This window comes from Eimeria maxima, genomic scaffold, assembly GCF_000499605.1.
Source record: "Eimeria maxima Weybridge genomic scaffold, Emw_scaff352, whole genome shotgun sequence".
Classification (NCBI taxonomy): domain Eukaryota; phylum Apicomplexa; class Conoidasida; order Eucoccidiorida; family Eimeriidae; genus Eimeria; species Eimeria maxima.
In genome coordinates this window covers 12,992-31,889 of record NW_013563820.1, presented here as the reverse complement: position 1 = coordinate 31,889, position 18,898 = coordinate 12,992, and the positions used below count along the sequence as shown (strand labels likewise).

Here is an 18,898-nt window from a genome sequence, read left to right as displayed (position 1 = left end):
TATATATATATATATATATATATATATATTTCGGACTGATTTTATGTTGGTGGCACGCATGTACGTATTCGATGAATAGTTGCCGTACACCAAAAGGAGTGTTTATATGGATGAAGCTGCTGAGCATCTACGAAGAGACTGTGTCTCTCTGCACTGAGTGGACAATAAACGCATCGAACCCACTGCACCTGTGACAGCCGGAGCAGTCAACAGACCTCAGGGGACCTGGCTCGGTTCCAGGACATTACGTGCATCCACTATTACAAAATACTTGGTGTGTTTCCCATATCTTCTTTATTAGTTGGCTTTTATCTGCTTATTTACCTTTGCATTCCGGCACAGTGTGGGGCTCCGCTGCAGGAGGTCACTTTAGGCGGCACTAACTAGTGCTGTTCCTGGAATGTACTGCATGCATTCAGATATTCTACAGCTATTAAAAAGTTTATCAGTTTTTTATATAAATCAAAACTGGATTAAAAGTGTCAAAGTCCCTGGGGAAGTGCTCAACGAGCGGTAGCACTGCCCTCAGCGTACCAGCCACGTGGCTACACGGGTTAACTGGACTACAGCCTGCAAACCGAATTTAGCGCACACTGCCTCATTATATATTTTTGATTTGAAGAAAGAATTTTATAGTGATTAAAAAATTTTGCCGCCAGAGTGTTCTGTATCCGACTTCATTGTGTCTCAAGTAACGTCCCTACAGCCGATTATGCGTTACAAGCAATTTCTGTGTAGCAAGAGCTTCTGTTCGCCCGCACCTCCGGGTGTACCGTAGCGTAGGCAGAATCGTTGCCTCCTTTCCAATGAAATAATTGAATAGTCACCATTGAATACAATTGAACAGTCTCAATCAAGAAAGAACGCCAAAAACACATGGTATTCCTGATGAGCCGCCACGGCACATGCCCGTGAGGTGCTCTCAGTCTGCATGTAGGGGAGGACCCAAAGACCAGCAAACTGCCGCTGGAACGACCCACCGGATTTTCCTGAATTTTGCTGCTTGGCTTTGTGTTACACTCTCAACTTGGCTGGGACCTGAGTTTAAACATATACAATAGTTGCTTGAATTTTCCTTTGTGCCCTTGGCGGCTCCGCAGTGCTCCTCAGAAGGCTGCATCAGCATATCGTCGGCACTAAAAAGAACCAGTGCAGTGCATGCGTTGATCACATTCGCGGCAAACAAGGGAGAAGGCAGCAGCCTGTCTCTATGGTTTGCAGCGGTTGCTGGGCTAGGCATCTAGAACTCTGAGCGAAACGCAGACGGACGATGGAGGAGACAGAAAGCAGCGCCTGCAGCGTTGTTCTGGACAACGTGCGTCGGCAGGCGTTTGTGCGTTCTGTCAATCTGAAGGCTTTTTTTAAGCCATTTGACTCCTTGAATCACGGAGAAGTGTCGCTGCCCCAATTTCACAGAGTGTTGGACATAGCGGGAATTCGGCTGACAGAGGAGGAGGCCACGCAGGTCGCCAAAGTATACATATCGCCGCTGACAGGAGCAGTGAAATACAGACAGTTTTGCTGTGACGTCGACAAAGTCTTCAGGTCGTCAGAGCTGGAGAACGATCCATACCTCGTCCCGCTCAGGCCAGGCAAACAAAATCCCTCAATATCACCTATTTCTCCTTGTTACAACAAAATAACAAATCCATTAACAGCACGCAACAGTTTCTACACACCCAAGAGGGGGAGCAAACTCACATACACCTGCAATTCCAAAAAAACACAACGCAAGAAAATACGTGACATTCGCCAGATGCCTCGAGGTACATGCATGCATGCGTGAGTGGCAGGCGAATTGCTGCACCCGCCCCCCGAGGTGCATCTACAGCCTGAGGAGGCGCTGCATGCAAACAGAGCTCTGGAACAGTTACGTTTGCTGAGCAATACCAGGTGTCTGGACTTGAGAGCGGCGTTTGCTCCCTTCGACAAGCACAGCGGGAAAATTCCCCTCAGCGTCTTTCGTAGAGCCTTCCCCATCTCTTTCAGAGAAAGTGAGTAAATTCCTCTTTTTGTAAGAACAAACACAGCAGCACCAGCAGCAGCACCAGCTGCTCATAACTGGAGAAGTCGCGAGCGCTGCGGCAAGAATAATAGCAAGAGCAACAACAGCCGCAGCGTCCGAACCAGCAGGTGCAGCAGCAGCAAATAAAGACAACAACAGCGTACCTAGGGGTTCAGGTATACTAAGGGGCAATATAAAATTTGCAGTATGTGCACCAAAATGGGTTGATGCCCTCACCGCAGGCAAGTGAATGTATTTATCACGCGGTAGAAGCAATACATTTACTGATCTTACTCTACTCCTTGCTGCTGCTATGAATTTAATTCATGTTGTTTCCGTTGCAAGTCTTGTGATAATTCATGGCTTCATTCTATGCCTAGTACGCCTCGCGTGAATGACACTTTTACCACGTATCTCTTGCTTAGCTCTGCTCTCCTCGATGCAATTGTTGTGTAGCCTCCACTGCCACAATTGAGGCATCGACCTTTTAATTCGGCTTTTTTGTCTACAGATAAATTTACGGAGGAGGAAATACACCAATTGGCTCGTCTCCTGACAACGTCCGACGGTCTAGTTGATTGCCGGAAGCTATATCAGCTCGTTGAAGGGCCTTCCCCCGAACCTGCTCCCGCGGAGAATTTCAAAGGGTCACCCGGGCTCTCCCACGGGGCGCACAATGCAGCCATTTGGCCCCCGAAATCGTCTGAAAGGACCCTCAACTACCCTTTAGGAAACCTCAGGGCCACTTCTCAGGGCTTCAGCACCTTTTCAGGTGCCCCGAACGCCTCTGCAGGAGCCCACGACGAGTCTGCAGGTGCATCTTCCCCAGTTTTGCACGATGGTGAGGTTTCTGTGGAGGGCGGCCTTGATGATGGGAGAGCAGCCAGGTCGGCCAAGGAGACAAAAAGAAGCTGGGCGAGAGAGAAAAGGAGTGTTTTGCAAAAGATCGAAGTAAGAGTAGCACTAGATTTGCACGCAGCTGAAGCGGTGCTGGTTAATGCCACATAACGAAAATAAACAAGACGCAGAAAGCGCTGGGAACTGAGTCTGAAACAATTTGATGTAGAGATGAATCCACTCGGTATGAACCAGCGTATAGCAGAGGACAGCTAAAGAAAACTGGTTCGGTTGGTAAATGCAGTTGCACTAGGAGACTGTTTCTGAGTTGCTTCCAATGAAGGTCCATCACAGTTGAGGCAGCACAACCCAAATCAAATGACATCCACCTAAAGTGATCTGCAGTACTGCTTTTGATTTGTTTCGGCCATTTTGTTTCTCCTTATTCTCTGGTTGCACTAAATATTTATTGTGTTCTCTATTACGGGCACGGCTTTCATTCAGAAATCTTCGTTATTATTGCCATTTTTACCCCCCTGATGTCGTATTGTATTAGTGTAATTCGATCTGCTGGCTAGCGGGCTGCGTTATTGTAAATCTATTTAGTGCTTAAAGGTTCCTGTCATTATTTATACTTTTTGCTGTGTTGGGAGGCTAGCGATTGGCAGGCAAGGACTCCTGCTGCTGCAGTGCAACAGCCGCAGCAACCACAGAAGTAGCAAAACTTCAGTACAAACTAGAACACAGCCCAGGTAGAAACGGACTGTAAAGTACACTAAAAAGAAGTGGAAAGAAAAGCAATACCGCACGAAATGATGAGGGAAAAGACAAAAAAGCACACGAGGTACTGCGCTGCGATGCAGACAGGAGTTGAAGCTAACCAACTGCCTCTGAGAGAGAGTTTTAGAGATTTCGATGGCCTAAGAAAAGGTGTCTGTACAGTGCAGCAGGCACAGGCGGTACTTCTATCGGTGCTGCGCCTTCCTCTGGGCGAGGTTCGCTGCCCCTTAACATGGGGAACTAGCCTCAACAAACTAATATATGTAAATGCAGCTGAAGGAGCGCATGAAAGTACACTTAGCACGGACACCAGTGAAAAGTTCAAAAGGTAGTCACTAAGATACAAGCGAAATCTAGGCGTTCACTTTGGCAGCCTTTAACTATTATATTTGGTGTCCGTCAAGTGTTATACACCACGAAATCCACTCAAGTGGAAAGCAGGTATTGTACATATATACATTATATATACAGCAAAGGCAGATATGAAGCGGAATGAGTGCTGAGTGAATGGTGGCGCAGACTTGGTTAAAGCCAAATATACCTGAACCTGGGCGTTTTGCCTTTTGCTGCCTCTGCAGAACGACTGGAAAAGCCTTTTGGCGCTTTTTGTGCGCTCTGACGGAATGTTTGAATACGACAGACTTTGCAAAATGATCGACAGCAGCCTCGGCAATCCGGTACATCATTAGCAGTAGCTTCAAGTCTGCATCTGGCCCTTGAAGGATTTTCCTCGATCAGACGATGCATTGCAGAATCGTGCACTATGCTCCTCTACAGCATCGACTTGTTTGATGCGTTAAAGACACCAATGTCGTTTAGAATACTTCAAAGACTACAAGGTTATATACGCCACAGACGTTTAGTATTTTCAATGCAGTGCAACTGCGCATATGTGAAACGTCATTTACAACCGTAGTTCTGCATGTTTAAGACATTTTCGTCAACCTGGTGCGTGCACAGATGCATCTGCTTCGCTAGAACATGTGTGACATTTACGTTTATGCATTAACTATATTTAGCCAAGTGAAGTTCCGTTGGAAGCATTCAGCCCCTTTATTTAGACTATATTTCCTGCTGGCCTTCACCAGAATAATTACATCGGAGAGGCCCCTTAACTGTAAAAGACTAAGGTGTGTGCCTTCTTGTGCATGGGTACAGATAAATGGTATTGAAGTGCAGGCATTTCTTAATGCGTCATTATAAGCATTGTATTCATGTCCTAGCTTTGTAAAAATCGCATGTCATTTGTGAAAACGTATTCAACGCATCTGGCTGGTAAACGCCAAAGAAATTCGAATGGATTAGACGAATGAAAGCTGCCAATGCCTAAACACACGTTTTACGCGTTGCCATCCATTTTTTCAAAGCATTTCTCCCTTCCCTGTATTAATTCATTTCTTTCATTTTTCAGGAGGCCCAACAATACCCAACCCGCGTCGTCCCAACCCGAACTCCCGTAGAGCTGCGACATGCACAGGAAGACCAAACCACAATGACCGATGAGGAGATTGTAAGTGGGATTCAGTATGTACGTTTTATTGATTATGGTCTAGCGTTTGAAGCACATGGGGAGAAAACCACTGTCACTGAAGATGAAATCTCTGAGACTTAGTATTCAAGTTTTAGGTTGTACCATTCACGGTCCCCAGTGTAGGCGGGCTTGACCAGACTAACTCAACAAGGGTTGTTAGGAGACGGATAGGTAAGGGCCTACGTTTCAGAAATTACGAAGTGTACTTGCGGAGGACACAACATGAACAAAAGACAAGGAACTTGCACGGTATAGGGTATCGAGTACAACTACTCTGCCACGTGGATGGACAAAATTTAACAAAATTCATGCGCAAAGAGTTCGTCCTCGTTCATGACTAAGCTTTTACGTTTGGTTTAGAGGGTGTGAGGACAAATAAAACACGAAAAGGAATACACTTTCTAGGATTCATCGTTAACAGTTTGCAAACATCGACCACCAAATTCCAAAGGAATGGTGCAACATCGTCAGGGAAACGTGAGGCATATTGTTTAGCGTTTATGGTATAAGGTGCAGCCTTTATTGTGGAGCCAACGCACATATGGCCACTAGAAACAAATTTCATGGCTCTAGAATGGGCGTGTACTGGTAAAAGTTTATGAGGTTCTCTTTTACAATAGAGAAAGGAAATTGGAAGCACCTTGTAGTGTTTTGGCTATTTTGTCTTGAATAGAAGAAAAACTAACAGTAAAATGCACTAAAGCTGATGAAGGGAGCAAAAGCCTTCGACTCACAACAACGGTTGAACAGTAGAGAAGACTCAGGAATAGAATAGTAAATAGTGATAAAGGAGGAACAACAACAAAAGGGAAAGTGGGTTACGTAAGCCCAATGAGGCCAAATATTAACCTCTTAGCCTTCTGCAACGCATGCATTGTCAGTTTAAGGGCCTTTGGATATTACTGTATTGAACGCCATCAGAGTTTTGAATAGGCTTCAGAGGAGGACGAAGTAGATCATTAACGCCAGTCCTAACAACGTTTTGCTCTACAGTTTTAGGAACTCTCAGCAATTATGTGTACTTGAGAGCACGCTGCTGCATTTTCTTCACTTCACCTGCATTATAAGTCCAGCCTAACAACTCGGCGTAAGGAAGTGCTGCTAACGGTAAACACATAGAGTTGAAGCCGGCCCTACGCCAGCACGCCCTTCCCAATAATTTAGAAGAAATGAATGGAGAGTTGCATCTGTCTGCAGAGGAGGCTGAGGATTGTCCAAGACCGGTTAGCTTTCCAAGTCAAACAAACGAGGAAAATTCTTCTCCCCACCTTTCAGGATTTCGACAAGCAGCGCACGTAAAGAGCAAACAAAACAGATCATGGGTTAACTTTCTTGCATTTAACTGCATACCTGTATTGCCTTTGATGAGCAAGCACACAACTCCTTGAGTACTTGCTTTGACAAGCGTAATACTATTGCAGTCGAATGAACTCAGCATTTGCATGAGTGCACTTGAACAAATTAAATGACACAGTCTTCTCACAACACACTTTCGCCGTTAAATATGCCTTTGGCTCTTGACTGTATTTAGTGCTACTGCCCCCTTTAAACGCACTGCATTAGCTTGATTCGTGTAGTTCGTGGACTGGCTTCATAGCGCCGCATACTTAGTTTTTCTCATCTTTATTCGAATTTGCATGTGTTGTAAGATCATTGCGTCTTTCTTTGAGTTAATGTGCGCTTTACGCTTTGCTTGAATGCACACTTGTCTGCAAGTTCTTGTCCCTTCTCCTTGAGTGCGATTTTGTACTCTAAATTTGTTTTGATTTCGAGGCAACATGTGACGCGCCGCCAGTTGTGGCGAATTTTGGGAATGCTAGGTCTCCCTGTCACAGAAGAAGAACTTGATTTGGTGCGGATTCAGAAAGTACAAGACCGTTAACAATTCATGAATAGAGCTTAACAGAAAGAAGACGTTTTAGCAGGACCCTACAAATGCAACAGTACTTGAATAACCGGTTTCACATCGATTTGCATCTTTTCTTCTTACATGGTGGTAGCCTGGATGCTGCGAAATGCGCCCACACCTAAACACTGTTGCTTGCACCAATGGTATTGCTGCTGGCCTTGCTGTTGCTTTCGCTGTTGCTTTTGCTCGCGCTTGTCGAGCAGCACACATGTGGCACTTTTCGACGAGAAAATTGACTGTGTCTACACCCGATTCGCAGTCACCCAAATCACCACTTGAAAGACGTCTTTCTTGTCCAAGACATGTCATGGTATATTGCTCTTTTCGTTGTGCCGTGTTTCTTCCAGCTCTGCCTTTGGTTATGCGATAAGGGCAATCTGCAAGAAGTAGCATACCGCCCGTTGTTAGCTGCCATCGATCCTCCGGTTAACGAAGAAGAAAATTTCAGCGAACTCGTAGACTCTGTTTACTACAGAAACGGTCAGAGAGTTACACATACCATGTGCCCTACACCCTACAACCACTACGCACAGGTCAAAGTTCCCGTTTGTGAGCAAACAGCGATGCAACAATACGGAAAAGGACAGCAAACATGGATGGAAATGCCAGCTTCTCAATCCATCGGCCAGTAGTTATTCGTTTAATGTGCAAGCGACACCCCGCGCTTGTTTTGCTTGGGGTTAGGTGTAGATCTCGACTGATAGACACCTACTAGCGCAGTTAGTTACGAATGCGTGCCGTAGAATACTACCGTGCTAGTGTGAATAAATGAAACACCAACAAACTGCAAGCCATGAAACAACAGGAACAATGTCCACTTAAAAGCGAAGCCATAAGCAAGTGAATGGGTACGACCCAACGAGACCCTCAGTACACCTGACCAAGAGAATAAGACCACTCTACAATATTATCTACTCCTGCGTTTCAGGAAGAGTTGTACCTCTGGCGGAGACCACCAGCAGAAGCTGCAAATCGTAATCTACGGATCCTCTCTTTTTTTCTTGGTTTTCACTCGTAGCACATCCCCCTTAAGTGCTCTGCAAAAGTAATACGTCTACACTGTATGGAAACTAGCAGCATGTCCCTTCTAAGCCGTGTAAACGTAAACAAGCAAGCAAAGTCATATGTGTGTCTCTTTCCCTATCCGCGGCGCCGACGCTTTTGCGCTCCTCGTTAGCAGACCACCCTCAGGTCGTCTCCTGCCTACTTCATTTTCATTCTAACGTTTTGACTCTTACGAAACCTGGGGGAAAATAGGCTAGCGGTCGTCATTTTATCCTGTTTCCTTCCAGTGTGCTCTAAACCTTGTGATTCTCAACAAATCTGTCCGCCCGCAATTACGCTGTGAAGCCATAACTATAATTTCCCCTTGAAGACCGGCAGAGCCCTCATAATGAATTAAAACTGGATGGATACTCGTCTCTGTGCAGGTAGCGAGCCAGAAAAAATAAGAGGAATACTGTAATGTTTACGGAATATCGGTGGGCACGTACGCAATGTGGTTCTTAACATATGCATGCATATATATGGTATCTATCCACATACTACTATGTATGAAGGGCTACGGGACCAAATTCTGTAGGTGATAAATAATCCCCAATATTCGACTTGCATATTTTAGTCTTACGTAAAGAAATACGCAGCGAAATAATGGCAACGAAAAATAGCACGCAAATATCTACAAGAACGGACAAGCATTATTTTGTACCACTGTTGTACCACACCTATTTACAGCGTCGGGCAAACACACACACACACACACACACACACGCACACATACACACATACACACATACACACATACACATACACACACACACACACACACACACACACACACACACACACACACACACACACACACACACACACACACACAAAAGAGCAGAGAAACACAAACACAAACACACACTCCTGCACAACTATGCTGAATGCATTGTGAAGCAGCGCAAAATGGATCAATATGAAGATGTGGTAAACGACAGGCACGAACAGCATATACATCCAGGATTCCCCAGCCGCCACACATTGTTTCCTTCGTTCGTCTAGTCGGTTTGGTGCATCCGCTTCCTTCCGCACATGATGTTTGACGCTTGAAGCCCCTCCTTGGTGGACTGAATAATTAAGAGGGGATGGAAAGTTCAGCCAGCGCATGATAATACGAACATACAGCAACAGCGCGTTAGTTGCCCCTACTGAAAAGGCAGAAAACGAACATGGACATTTCGAAGCCTCTTCGTGCGTCTTGTTTTAGGCATGTTGCAACAGCAAAAACAACGATTGATTGGTCCGCTCTGTGTGGACGACGCTTTCGCAGTGTTCCGGCGAAAATGATACATGGCTTGATAAAAGGGTCAGGGCTGCTACTGATGCTTAAGGTTTAGTGGCCTCGACGAGGTAAGCGATCAGGTTGGCTCGTTCAGTTTCCTTCTTTATTCCGGCAAACACCATCTTCGTTCCTGGGATATACGCCTTGGGGTTGACAAGATACTCCCACAAGTGCTTTTCACTCCACACAATGCCGCTGTTCTTATTCGCCTCGCTGTAGGGGAAGTCCGCCGACCCCGACGCTCGGCCAAGAAAGCCAAACAGGTTGGGGCCCTGCTTTGCCGCGCCACCTGCATGCACGAAACCAACGACCAGCAATCATTGCACGCAGACAGCAGCAGACACTGCCTCTAAAACTCAGCAGTAGCTGCATAGTAGCAGCAGCAATATGTGCATGCAAATACCAGCAGCAACTTCATGAAAAGAGAGGCAACGACTGCACGCCCCAATCACAAATAAATAAAACCAAATATATGGAAGGCAGGCACACAAAAGGTCTGCCCTCCTTCAGCGAGAAATGTGCACAGTAAGAAACTGCAATTCAGGTGAAGGAAAATGAGAAAATGCAACGAGCCGATGCACTTTATGCGGACCACGGGTATGAGAAAACGCACTCGGGTGGACGGAATTTACCAATTGGCAAGCAAAAAGTGCAAAACAAAAGGCGCACAAGCGAGGAACAACAAATGGCAAACAAAAACAAACGAGAAGCGGGAAATAATACTGTTCAATAAATATACCTTTCGACAACGGAGGACACTTTATCCTCCTTCACGGATAATCAATCCAAAGAAGATAAGAACGGCAAAAGCCGAAAATGAGTTAGAGTATACAAACTTAATAATTAACAGGGAGGAAGCATTTAGTTAAAATCAAATACAAGTCACAATCGCCCTTTTTTCATCCTCCTCCTGGGAGAGGGGAAGCGGTGAATGAATGCTTTGGGCTCTGCCCTCCCCCAGCGGCTCATTTGAATGGAGAACGAATAAATTGAATCTAAATAAACGGAGAGAGAAGAAATACCTTTGTTCACAGTGTGGCATTGAGCGCACTTCGCCTTGAACACCTTTGCGCCTGCCTTAGGGTCGCCAGCGGGGACCGTCACGTCGGGATCGGGTCGCGACATTTTGTGAAATATAATAAGACCACAAGAATTCCTTTTAAAGTGTTATTTAAATTAGAGATACAAAAGCATGCAATCATTGTCTCACCGCTTCTCCCCCGCCAGTCGCCCGCCCGGTACCTGACGCCGATAATCCTGGGGCCCCCAACAGCAGCGGGCACGCATGCACAGAGCCCCTATTGATTGACTACGGGCATTATTCTCAAGTTGGCACTTACATTAAAACGCCTAGTTTCCGTTTGTCACAGTGTGTATTATAGTGGGATTTGGAAAAGCGGACTCCCAGAGTGTATCCACGGACACGAGCTGAAGTCATACAACCGTGCTATGCTAGGCTGATTAGTTTAGCACAGTCTGTCCAGTGTTGGCGAGTCCCTCTGAAGTGGGGCATGCACCCTTACACGGATTTAGTAGACAAACGGTAGGCAAGCAAGTGTTCTCAACAACTATCTACGATGTCTGTAAGCACAGCCACGAAAGCTTTATTGTGATTATATGTGGGGCCACTTTGCACCTTTAGATGTAGCAAGGTCCATTGTGACTCGACTTATGGCAGGCGGCCCATCCTCTCGCAGTTCCAGGCGCTTAAGCCGCTGAGCTCGGGACGCGTGGAGCATGTAAGGAACTTCTCAACTTGAGTATTTTGGCTCCACTGGAGCTTACAATACTTCTCGGGTAAGATCCGGGCTCGCGCCCCACACCTGTAGCACCGGATGGTTCACGGTGCGCAACTGTAAGCAACGGGACCCCGTAAGAGAATACCGAGCCGGCTTAAAAGTATACCTTCAAATAGAAGGTTTTTATCAATTCTTCAAAAATTCATAGGCCAATCTCAGCCTTTTTATTACTGGACACTGGAGATTTGTCAGTATGTATCCTCTGTTGGTGAGGCGACAAAGGTGTGGGGGCCTGGATTAGTTCAATGAAGTGCATTTTCAGCATCCAATCCAATGGGAAACCCCCTTGCACCAAAAACGATTCACGAAGAATACCTCCGCCGCCGTCGGCCACGATGATATGGCTGTCACCGCGAAGTCGGGAGGATGGGAGAGTTTTGTGCAACTTTAGTTTCTGTTTCACTATACCGGAAGAAACGTAGTTACTTCTAGCATATACCAAGGGGAACTTCTAAAGGCCCGATATTGTAGTGCCTGAAGCTCGATTTCTGCATTCGATCCCACGAAAAGTGCTCTAAAGGCAAAATTGATGATGAATATCTAAAGTCTAAGTTTGCCTATCATGCAGATATGAGGGCAGCAAGGGGAGTGCCTCTGAGGAGCTGAATTCGTCTCTAAAACGCACGAAAAGAATTACAGTTACTATTTGCTCCTTTGTTATTCGGAGGGAGGGAACGAGATTCATGGCTGCAAATCGGCAATTGTATCGTTTCCCCGGACAATGGAGGGTTTCTTGCGCTCACTGCGATGAAAACAGATTCGTATGCCGTCACGAAAATGCTTTATGGCAGAATTGAGGAAACTTAACCTTAACCAAGCGAAGCTATTGATAGAGTTTGTATCAAGGAGTCTTAGTTTTTGGATAGCAAACTTTCAACGATGGGCTCGTAACTTAGGTGTTAGCGCTACATTGGCGGGCTGTTGCCCCCGGAGAAACTCAACACAGGAAGATGCGGCACAGTCTGTACGATGTAGCTAGTCTGCAGAACGTGGACGCATGAATCCTTATGGGGTTATAGTGACCAAAGGTACGCAAGCGGTACGCTAACCCTTGTATAACTATCTGTAGTGTTTGTACGTGAGAAGGCTTGTTTGTGCAAGAATGTGGCGCTGTCCTGCAACATGAGATGCAGTAAGGTCCCTTGCAAATCATGGTTGGCACCCTCCTCTTCCTCAGCTGGAGGCTCTTGGGGCGAGCTCAGTTCTCCTGCATACAGGGGAGAGCGGTCAGTTGCATCTAAGGAGGAGCTCTTACCTTTGAGTATATTGGTGTCACTGCAGTAACCCATTATAAGATCGAGGATCTGCATTATACACAGGCCCCTTTGTTGCATGCATTGGCACTGTACAACTATTAAATACACATTTGGCGTAACAGGAGGAACATATTTGCCAGTGCTAACATGAACTACAGTACTTCTAGTTGCAACTCGCGGAGCTGCAAAGGACTGTAATAACAGGAATCCTCTTGTTGCATGCAACTCCCCTTTAGTCCATTTTAAAACACTTCTTCTGCATGCAACAGGAATGATAAACGTGAATGCTGCTACTCTCCTTTCCTTCCCTTTTCCTGCCAGTTGCTCGATACACTGGGAGTTCCATATAGAACACACACACTCTCCATAGAGAATAAACCAAGAAGGGAAGAAGAACAACTTAAAAGAAATCAATATGCAGGGAGAAGGGGAGGAGTAATAAAGTCTTCTTTTTCTTAATAGAGCTGCTGCAGTCATCTTGTAGCCACCACTGCAGCAGCAGGCCCCCTCCTCTGGTATCGTTGTTTAACCTGCAGCGGTCTGCTGCTGTCTTGTTGCAGCAGATAGAGTTTATCAATGAAAATACTAATTGTCCTTAAAGGAATTTATGTCTAAAGGAAGACGAATGGGAAATAAAGGAAAATAAACAGACTTGCAGGCGCTGTCCCAGGCAGCATCGACACCGCGCGGCAATGGGCAGATGCGAAGTTATAGACAGCAGCAGCAGCAGCAGAAGAAACAGCAACAGCAGCAACTACAGCGATGCCAAGTGTTGCTGCTGTTGCTGTTGCTGCTTCTGCTGGGACTGCTTCCCGTGGCTATTCCTGCTGCCGCCTCTCTGGCGGTGGAAAGAGCAGCAGGGAGAGATGGAAGACGAAGCTGCTTCAGAAGCAAAACCAGCAAAAACAAGACCACAGCAACAGCAACAGGAGCAGCAGCAACAGCAGCAAAAGCAGCAATACGATTTAGTGCTGCTGCGCCGACGTCAACTCCCCGAATAAATGCCTTTGTCCTCAGAGGTGCCACACCGGAGCCTCGTCTAACCCGATGCAGCAACAGCAGCAGAAGCAGCAGAAGCAGCAGCAGGACTTGCTGCAATTCTGTTAGCGACACTGGACTGAACAACTGGCAGAAATCTCCTGCAGCAAGACAGCGGCTGCTCCTCCATAACCGGTTGCAGCAGCTGCAGCAGCAGCAGGAGCAGCAGGAGAACACCGACAAGCAGCTGCGGCGGCAGCAGCATCTTGTAAATTTTGAGCTCGAGAAAATTTCAGCGGCTGTCTTGGAGGGCAGCATCGATGCAACGGAGCAGCAGCTACCCCAGCAGCAGCAGCAGCAGCACCATCGACAATCACTGCAGCAACTGTCGCAGCAGCAGCATGTGCGACACCGAACGCAGCAGCAGCATCAGCAGCAGCAGAACGATCTTCATGGTCATCCAAGTGAGCAGCATTTTTCGCAGCAGCAGCAACCTTTGCAGCAGCAGCAGCAACAGCAGCAGCAGCAGCAGCAGCAGAAGGATTTGGAGCCCCTGAAGTATGACGTGTTGGTGGTTGGTGGTGGTCATGCTGGTATAGAAGCAGGTGTATCAGCAGCACGTTTGGGGCTGCATGCATGCATAATAAGTCCTGGTGGTATATTATCTACAGGAATATTATCTTGTAACCCTTCTATAGGGGGTAGTGGTAAAAGTTTACTAGTAACAGAAGCAGATGCATGCGGTGGCCTAATAGGGAGAGCAGCAGACCTTGCTGCTGTACATTGGCGGGTATTGAATCTTTCTCGTGGTCCTGCTGCTTGGTCTACTCGTGTCTTAGTAGATAGGCGTCGTTATGCATATTGCATGCAGAGATTTGCTGCTGCATTCCCTACCCTTTCCTTCCTTGATGCAACAGTAGAGGAGGTCCTAACAGAACCCCTAACACTGCAGCAGCAGCAGCAGCAGCTGCAGCAGGATGGACAGCAGCAGCAACAGAAGAGGAGGGTGTGGGGAGTTAGACTCAAGGATGGGAGGGAGGTAGCAGCAGCAGCAGTTGTTGTTGCTGTTGGTACTTTCTTAAATGCTGCTGTTGCTGTTGGCAGCAGCAAAGCTAGTGGAGGACGCATGCATTCCTTAGCAGAAGCAAGAGCAGCAGCAGCAGCAGCAGCACAAACACGAGAAGGAGGCAAACAACAACAGCACCTGTTGCACCAGCAGCAGCAGCAACAGCAACAGCAGCAGCAGCAGCAACAGCAGCAGCAGCAGCTCCCTCCGTCAATCCTGCATGTAGAAGCAGCAGCAGATGGATTGGCGGCCTCCTTGCAGCGTCTTGGTCTACAGACTACTTACTTCAAGACAGGTAAATAAAAAAAAAAAGGAAAGAAAAAAAAAAAGAAAAAAAAAAGAAAAAAAAAAAGAAGGAAAAAGAAAAAAGAATTAAATTATAATAGTTGCATTATTTATTAATATTTAGTTAATAAAGAAAAAAGAAAAAATAATTAGTAAACTAAATAGATAGATAATACGTATTTCTTGCTGCTGCTGCTGCTGCTGCTGCTGCTGCTACTGCTGCTGCTGCTGCTGCTGTTATTGTTTCTATTTCCCCTATTGCTGCTGCTGCTGCTGCTGTTATTGTTTCTATTTCCCCTATTGCTGCTGCTGCTGCTGCTGCTGTTATTGTTTCTATTTCTCCTATTGCTGCTGCTGCTCTATTTACTGCTGCTGCTGTTGCTGCTGCTGTTGCTGCTGCTGCTGCAGGTACACCTGCTCGTTTATTGGGTTCATCAATAGATTTTTCTGTATTAGAGCGTCAGCCATCAGACAAGGTTCCTCGTCCTTTTTCTGGTGTACATACACCTCAATGCATGCAAAAAAGAAGAAAAGAATGGATAGATTGTTATATAACAAGAACAACACAATTAACAAAAGAAATTGTTCTTAATAATTTACATCAGCTCCCTATACACCGCGAGAATCAAGGCAATGGTATAGGTCCAAGGTATTGTCCTTCTATTGCTAATAAGGTAACCCTAAACCCTAAACCCTAAACCCTAAATTTCCAAAGGGGAACTCAGCAGCAGCAGCAGCAGCAGCCGTTTCCCTCCATTACCCCAATACTGCACTGTTAACAATTAACAATAAAGATATATCTAGTATCTATAGTTATATTATCAATTATTTAAACTTTTAGGGTTTAGGGTTTAGGGTTTAGGGTTTAGGGTTTAGGGTTTGTGTGTATGGATGCATGCAGATGCGTTTATATCCACATAATGAGCATCATATAGTATGGCTAGAGCCTGAGGATAAATTAAGAAGAGTAATATATCCATCAGGTTTATCTGGTGCATTTGCTGCTGCAGTGCAGCAGCAGCTGCTGCATACAATAAAAGGATTAGCAGCAGCAGCAATTCTTCGTCCTGCTTACGATGTTGAATATTTAATCATAAAAGGAGAAGAAATTAATTCTTCTCTTTGTACTAAATCTATACAGGGACTCTTCTTAGCTGGACAGATACTAGGAACTACAGGTCTCCTGCTGCTGCTGCTGTTGTTGTTGTTATTGTTGTGCTGCTGCTGTTGTGTGTTGCTACTGTTGGTGCTGTTGTTGCTGTTGGGTTGCTGCTGCTGCTGCTGCTGCTGCTGTTGCTGCTGTTTATTTGTACTAAATCTATACAAGGACTCTTCTTAGCTGGACAGATACTAGGCACCACAGGTCTCCTGCTGCTGTTGTTGCTGCTGCTGCTGTTGCTGCTGCTGCTGTCCTTATTTGCTGTCTTAATTTGCTATTTGTATTTGTTTGTCTTTGTCCGTGTCTTTGTGTCTTTGTTTGTCTTTGTGTGTCTTTGCCTATTTGTATTTATTATATATTAATTATATATTTATTTATATATTTATTTATTTATTTATTTATTTATTTATTTATTTATTTATTTATTATGTGTCTGTATAGGTTATGAGGAAGCAGCAGCCTTAGGCTTATTGGCGGGTTGGAATGCGGGGCTCTTTGTCTTATCTAGTAAGAGGAGGCAACGCATGCAGCAGCAGCAGCAGCAGCAGCAGCAGCAGACAGCAGCAGCAGCTGCAGCTGCAGTAGCAGCAGCAGCAGCAGCAGAAGTGGGGGCAGAAACAGCAGAAACAACTACAGCAGCAACAAAAGAAACAGCAGCAGCAGGAACAGCAGCAACAGCAGCAGCTGTAGGGGAATCAGCAGCCATCCCCAGCAGCAGCATCAGCAGCATCAGCAGCACGAGCAGCACATTCGCTCCTTTCCCTGACGGTGGTGTAGATATAGCTGCTGCTGCTGCTGCTGCAGCAGCAGCAGCAGCAGATTCACCCCCTGAATGTATAGAGATGGATAGTGCATGCAGCATGACGGGTACAATAGTGCAGCAGCTGCTAGCAGCAAACATGAATGAGCCATTAAGGGCATTTGCTGCTCAGCTGCCACACCGGCTGTCTATACGCAGCGACACTGCAGCGCAGCGGCTGCTGCTGCTGCTGCTGCAGGGAAAATTATTCAATATAACACATAAAAGAATATTAAATACTATTAGGCAGCAACAACTGGCACAGGCTATTACTAATATTCTAAGGTACGCTCCTGCTGCTGCTGCTGCTGCTGCTGTTGTTGTTGTTGTTGCTGCTGCTCCTGATGGTAGTGCTGCTGCCGCTGCTAATGCTGCTGCTGCTGCTGCAACGCGCTTTTAAGGGAAGGGTTTTGGGGCTGTGGGGCTATTTAGGGTGTCTGCTGCATGCATTGCATGCATTATGCATTTATTTATTTATTCATTTATTTATTTCTTTGTACTGCTGCTGCTGCTGCTGCTGCTGTTGCTGCTGCTGCATGCAGACAATTTGAGCTGCCTACCTCGCGGTGGCACACTTTATTCTCTAAGGCAATTGCCCGCCTAGAGGATCTGCAGCAACGAGTTGCTGCTGCTGCTGCTGCTGCTGGCTTAGATGCTGCTGCTGCAGAAGCACTAGCAGCAGCAACAACAGCAGCAACAGCAACTCGAGTCGGTGCTGCAGCAGGATGGCCTGGATGTCGCATCAAGGATGCTGCAGCAGCAGCAGGAACAGCAGCAGCAGCAGCAGCAGGAAAAGAGGAAGATAATGATGGTATTGTGCATGCACAATTACTGCATGCACCTCTTTCTTTGCTGCTGCAGGGGCTGCATGCATTAGCAGCAGCAAGCAAGAAACATAAAGGAGCATTTACTGCTAATCAGCTTCTTCCTTCTCTTCCTCCTTCTATACTTAAACTTAATTATGACTATCAGGGGCCCCCAGCAGAGGGGCCCCCATCAGAGGGGCCCTCATCAGAGGGGTCCCCATCAGGGGGGGCCCCATCAGAGGGGCCCCCCTCAGAAAATACCTCTAAGGGGCCACCATCAGAGGGACCCACAGAGGGGCCCCCATCAGAGAGCACCTCTAAGGGGCCCCCATCAGAGGGCTCCACAGGGGGGGCCCCCTTAGGGGGCCCCACAGGGGCCCCTCTTGATAGTATTGGGGGTGTAGGAGAGGGTACAGATATAGATATAGATAAGAAGGAGAAAGAAATGTTATTAAGAGAATTAATAAGAAGAAAAGAAGAAGAAGAAGAAAATAAATTAGGAGGGGACTGTGTTGCTGTGCAGCTGCTTGCTGCTGCTGCTGCTGATGAATTAATTAATAATAATAATAATAATAATAATAATAATAAAGAAAAAGAAGAAAAAAAAAGAAAAAAAATAAAAGAAAAAGAAGAAGGAATAAAAGAAGAAATAAATAATAAAGAAAATAAATTAATTAAATTAAATAAGGAAGAAAAAAGATTAATAAATAATATATATAAATATATACAAGAAGAGGAGACAAAAAAAGAGAGAGAAAAAGAAGGAGAAGAAAAGGAGACAGAAAAAGAGACAATAATAAATTTATTATTATTATCCTTATCTCCTTTATTAAATAATAATATTTATTTATTTATATTTGCTGATTTACGTTACTCTTTTTATTTTTATAGACAAAATAAAGAAAAAATAGCCATGAATTGTCTCCTTCCTCTTCCTTATCCTATTAATAGGTAATTATATTTATTTATTTATTTATTTATTTATTTAATTTATTTATTTATTTATTTATTTATTTGTCTCCTCCTTCCTCTTCTTTACCCTATTAATAGGTAATTAATTATATTGTCTCCTTTTTATTTATTTATTTATTTTATTTATTTATTTAGGTGTCTCCTTCCTTACCCTATTAATAAGTAATTATATTTATTAAGTGTCTCCTTTTATTTATTTATTTATTTATTTATTTATTTATTTATTTGTCTCCTTTTATTTATTTTATTTACTCCCTCCCCTACCCTATTAATAGGTAATTATATTTATTATTGTCTCCTTTTTTTATTATTGTCTCCTTCCCTCCCCTATTAGTAGGTAATAAGGTATTTTTTTTTTTTTTTTTTTTGGGTTTTTTTTTTTTTTTT

General features: G+C 45.1%; 4 protein-coding genes across 4 annotated transcripts; 3 read left to right on the top strand and 1 right to left on the bottom strand.

Moving 5' to 3' along the window:
• Window positions 1–1,270: 1,270 nt before the first annotated feature.
• EMWEY_00029720 (hypothetical protein, conserved) lies at window positions 1,271–3,013 on the top strand (the record flags this gene model as incomplete). Its single annotated transcript, XM_013478273.1, has 2 exons — window positions 1,271–1,766; window positions 2,517–3,013. The coding sequence occupies 2 exons, from the start codon at window positions 1,271–1,273 to the stop codon at window positions 3,011–3,013; spliced, it is 993 nt and encodes a 330-aa protein (XP_013333727.1).
• A 3,953-nt stretch (window positions 3,014–6,966) lies between these two features.
• EMWEY_00029710 (hypothetical protein) lies at window positions 6,967–7,694 on the top strand (the record flags this gene model as incomplete). Its single annotated transcript, XM_013478272.1, has 2 exons — window positions 6,967–7,005; window positions 7,434–7,694. 2 exons carry the CDS (start codon window positions 6,967–6,969, stop codon window positions 7,692–7,694), a joined length of 300 nt encoding a protein of 99 aa, XP_013333726.1.
• Window positions 7,695–9,435: 1,741 nt separating this feature from the next.
• EMWEY_00029700 (cytochrome c, putative) lies at window positions 9,436–10,516 on the bottom strand (the record flags this gene model as incomplete). Its single annotated transcript, XM_013478271.1, has 2 exons — window positions 9,436–9,680; window positions 10,414–10,516. The coding sequence occupies 2 exons, from the start codon at window positions 10,514–10,516 to the stop codon at window positions 9,436–9,438; spliced, it is 348 nt and encodes a 115-aa protein (XP_013333725.1).
• Window positions 10,517–13,146: 2,630 nt separating this feature from the next.
• Window positions 13,147–18,450, top strand: EMWEY_00029690 (glucose inhibited division protein A, putative; the record flags this gene model as incomplete). Its single annotated transcript, XM_013478270.1, has 6 exons — window positions 13,147–14,785; window positions 15,184–15,449; window positions 15,677–15,767; window positions 16,376–17,018; window positions 17,276–17,949; window positions 18,431–18,450. 6 exons carry the CDS (start codon window positions 13,147–13,149, stop codon window positions 18,448–18,450), a joined length of 3,333 nt encoding a protein of 1,110 aa, XP_013333724.1.
• Between the last annotated feature and the right edge of the window lie 448 nt (window positions 18,451–18,898).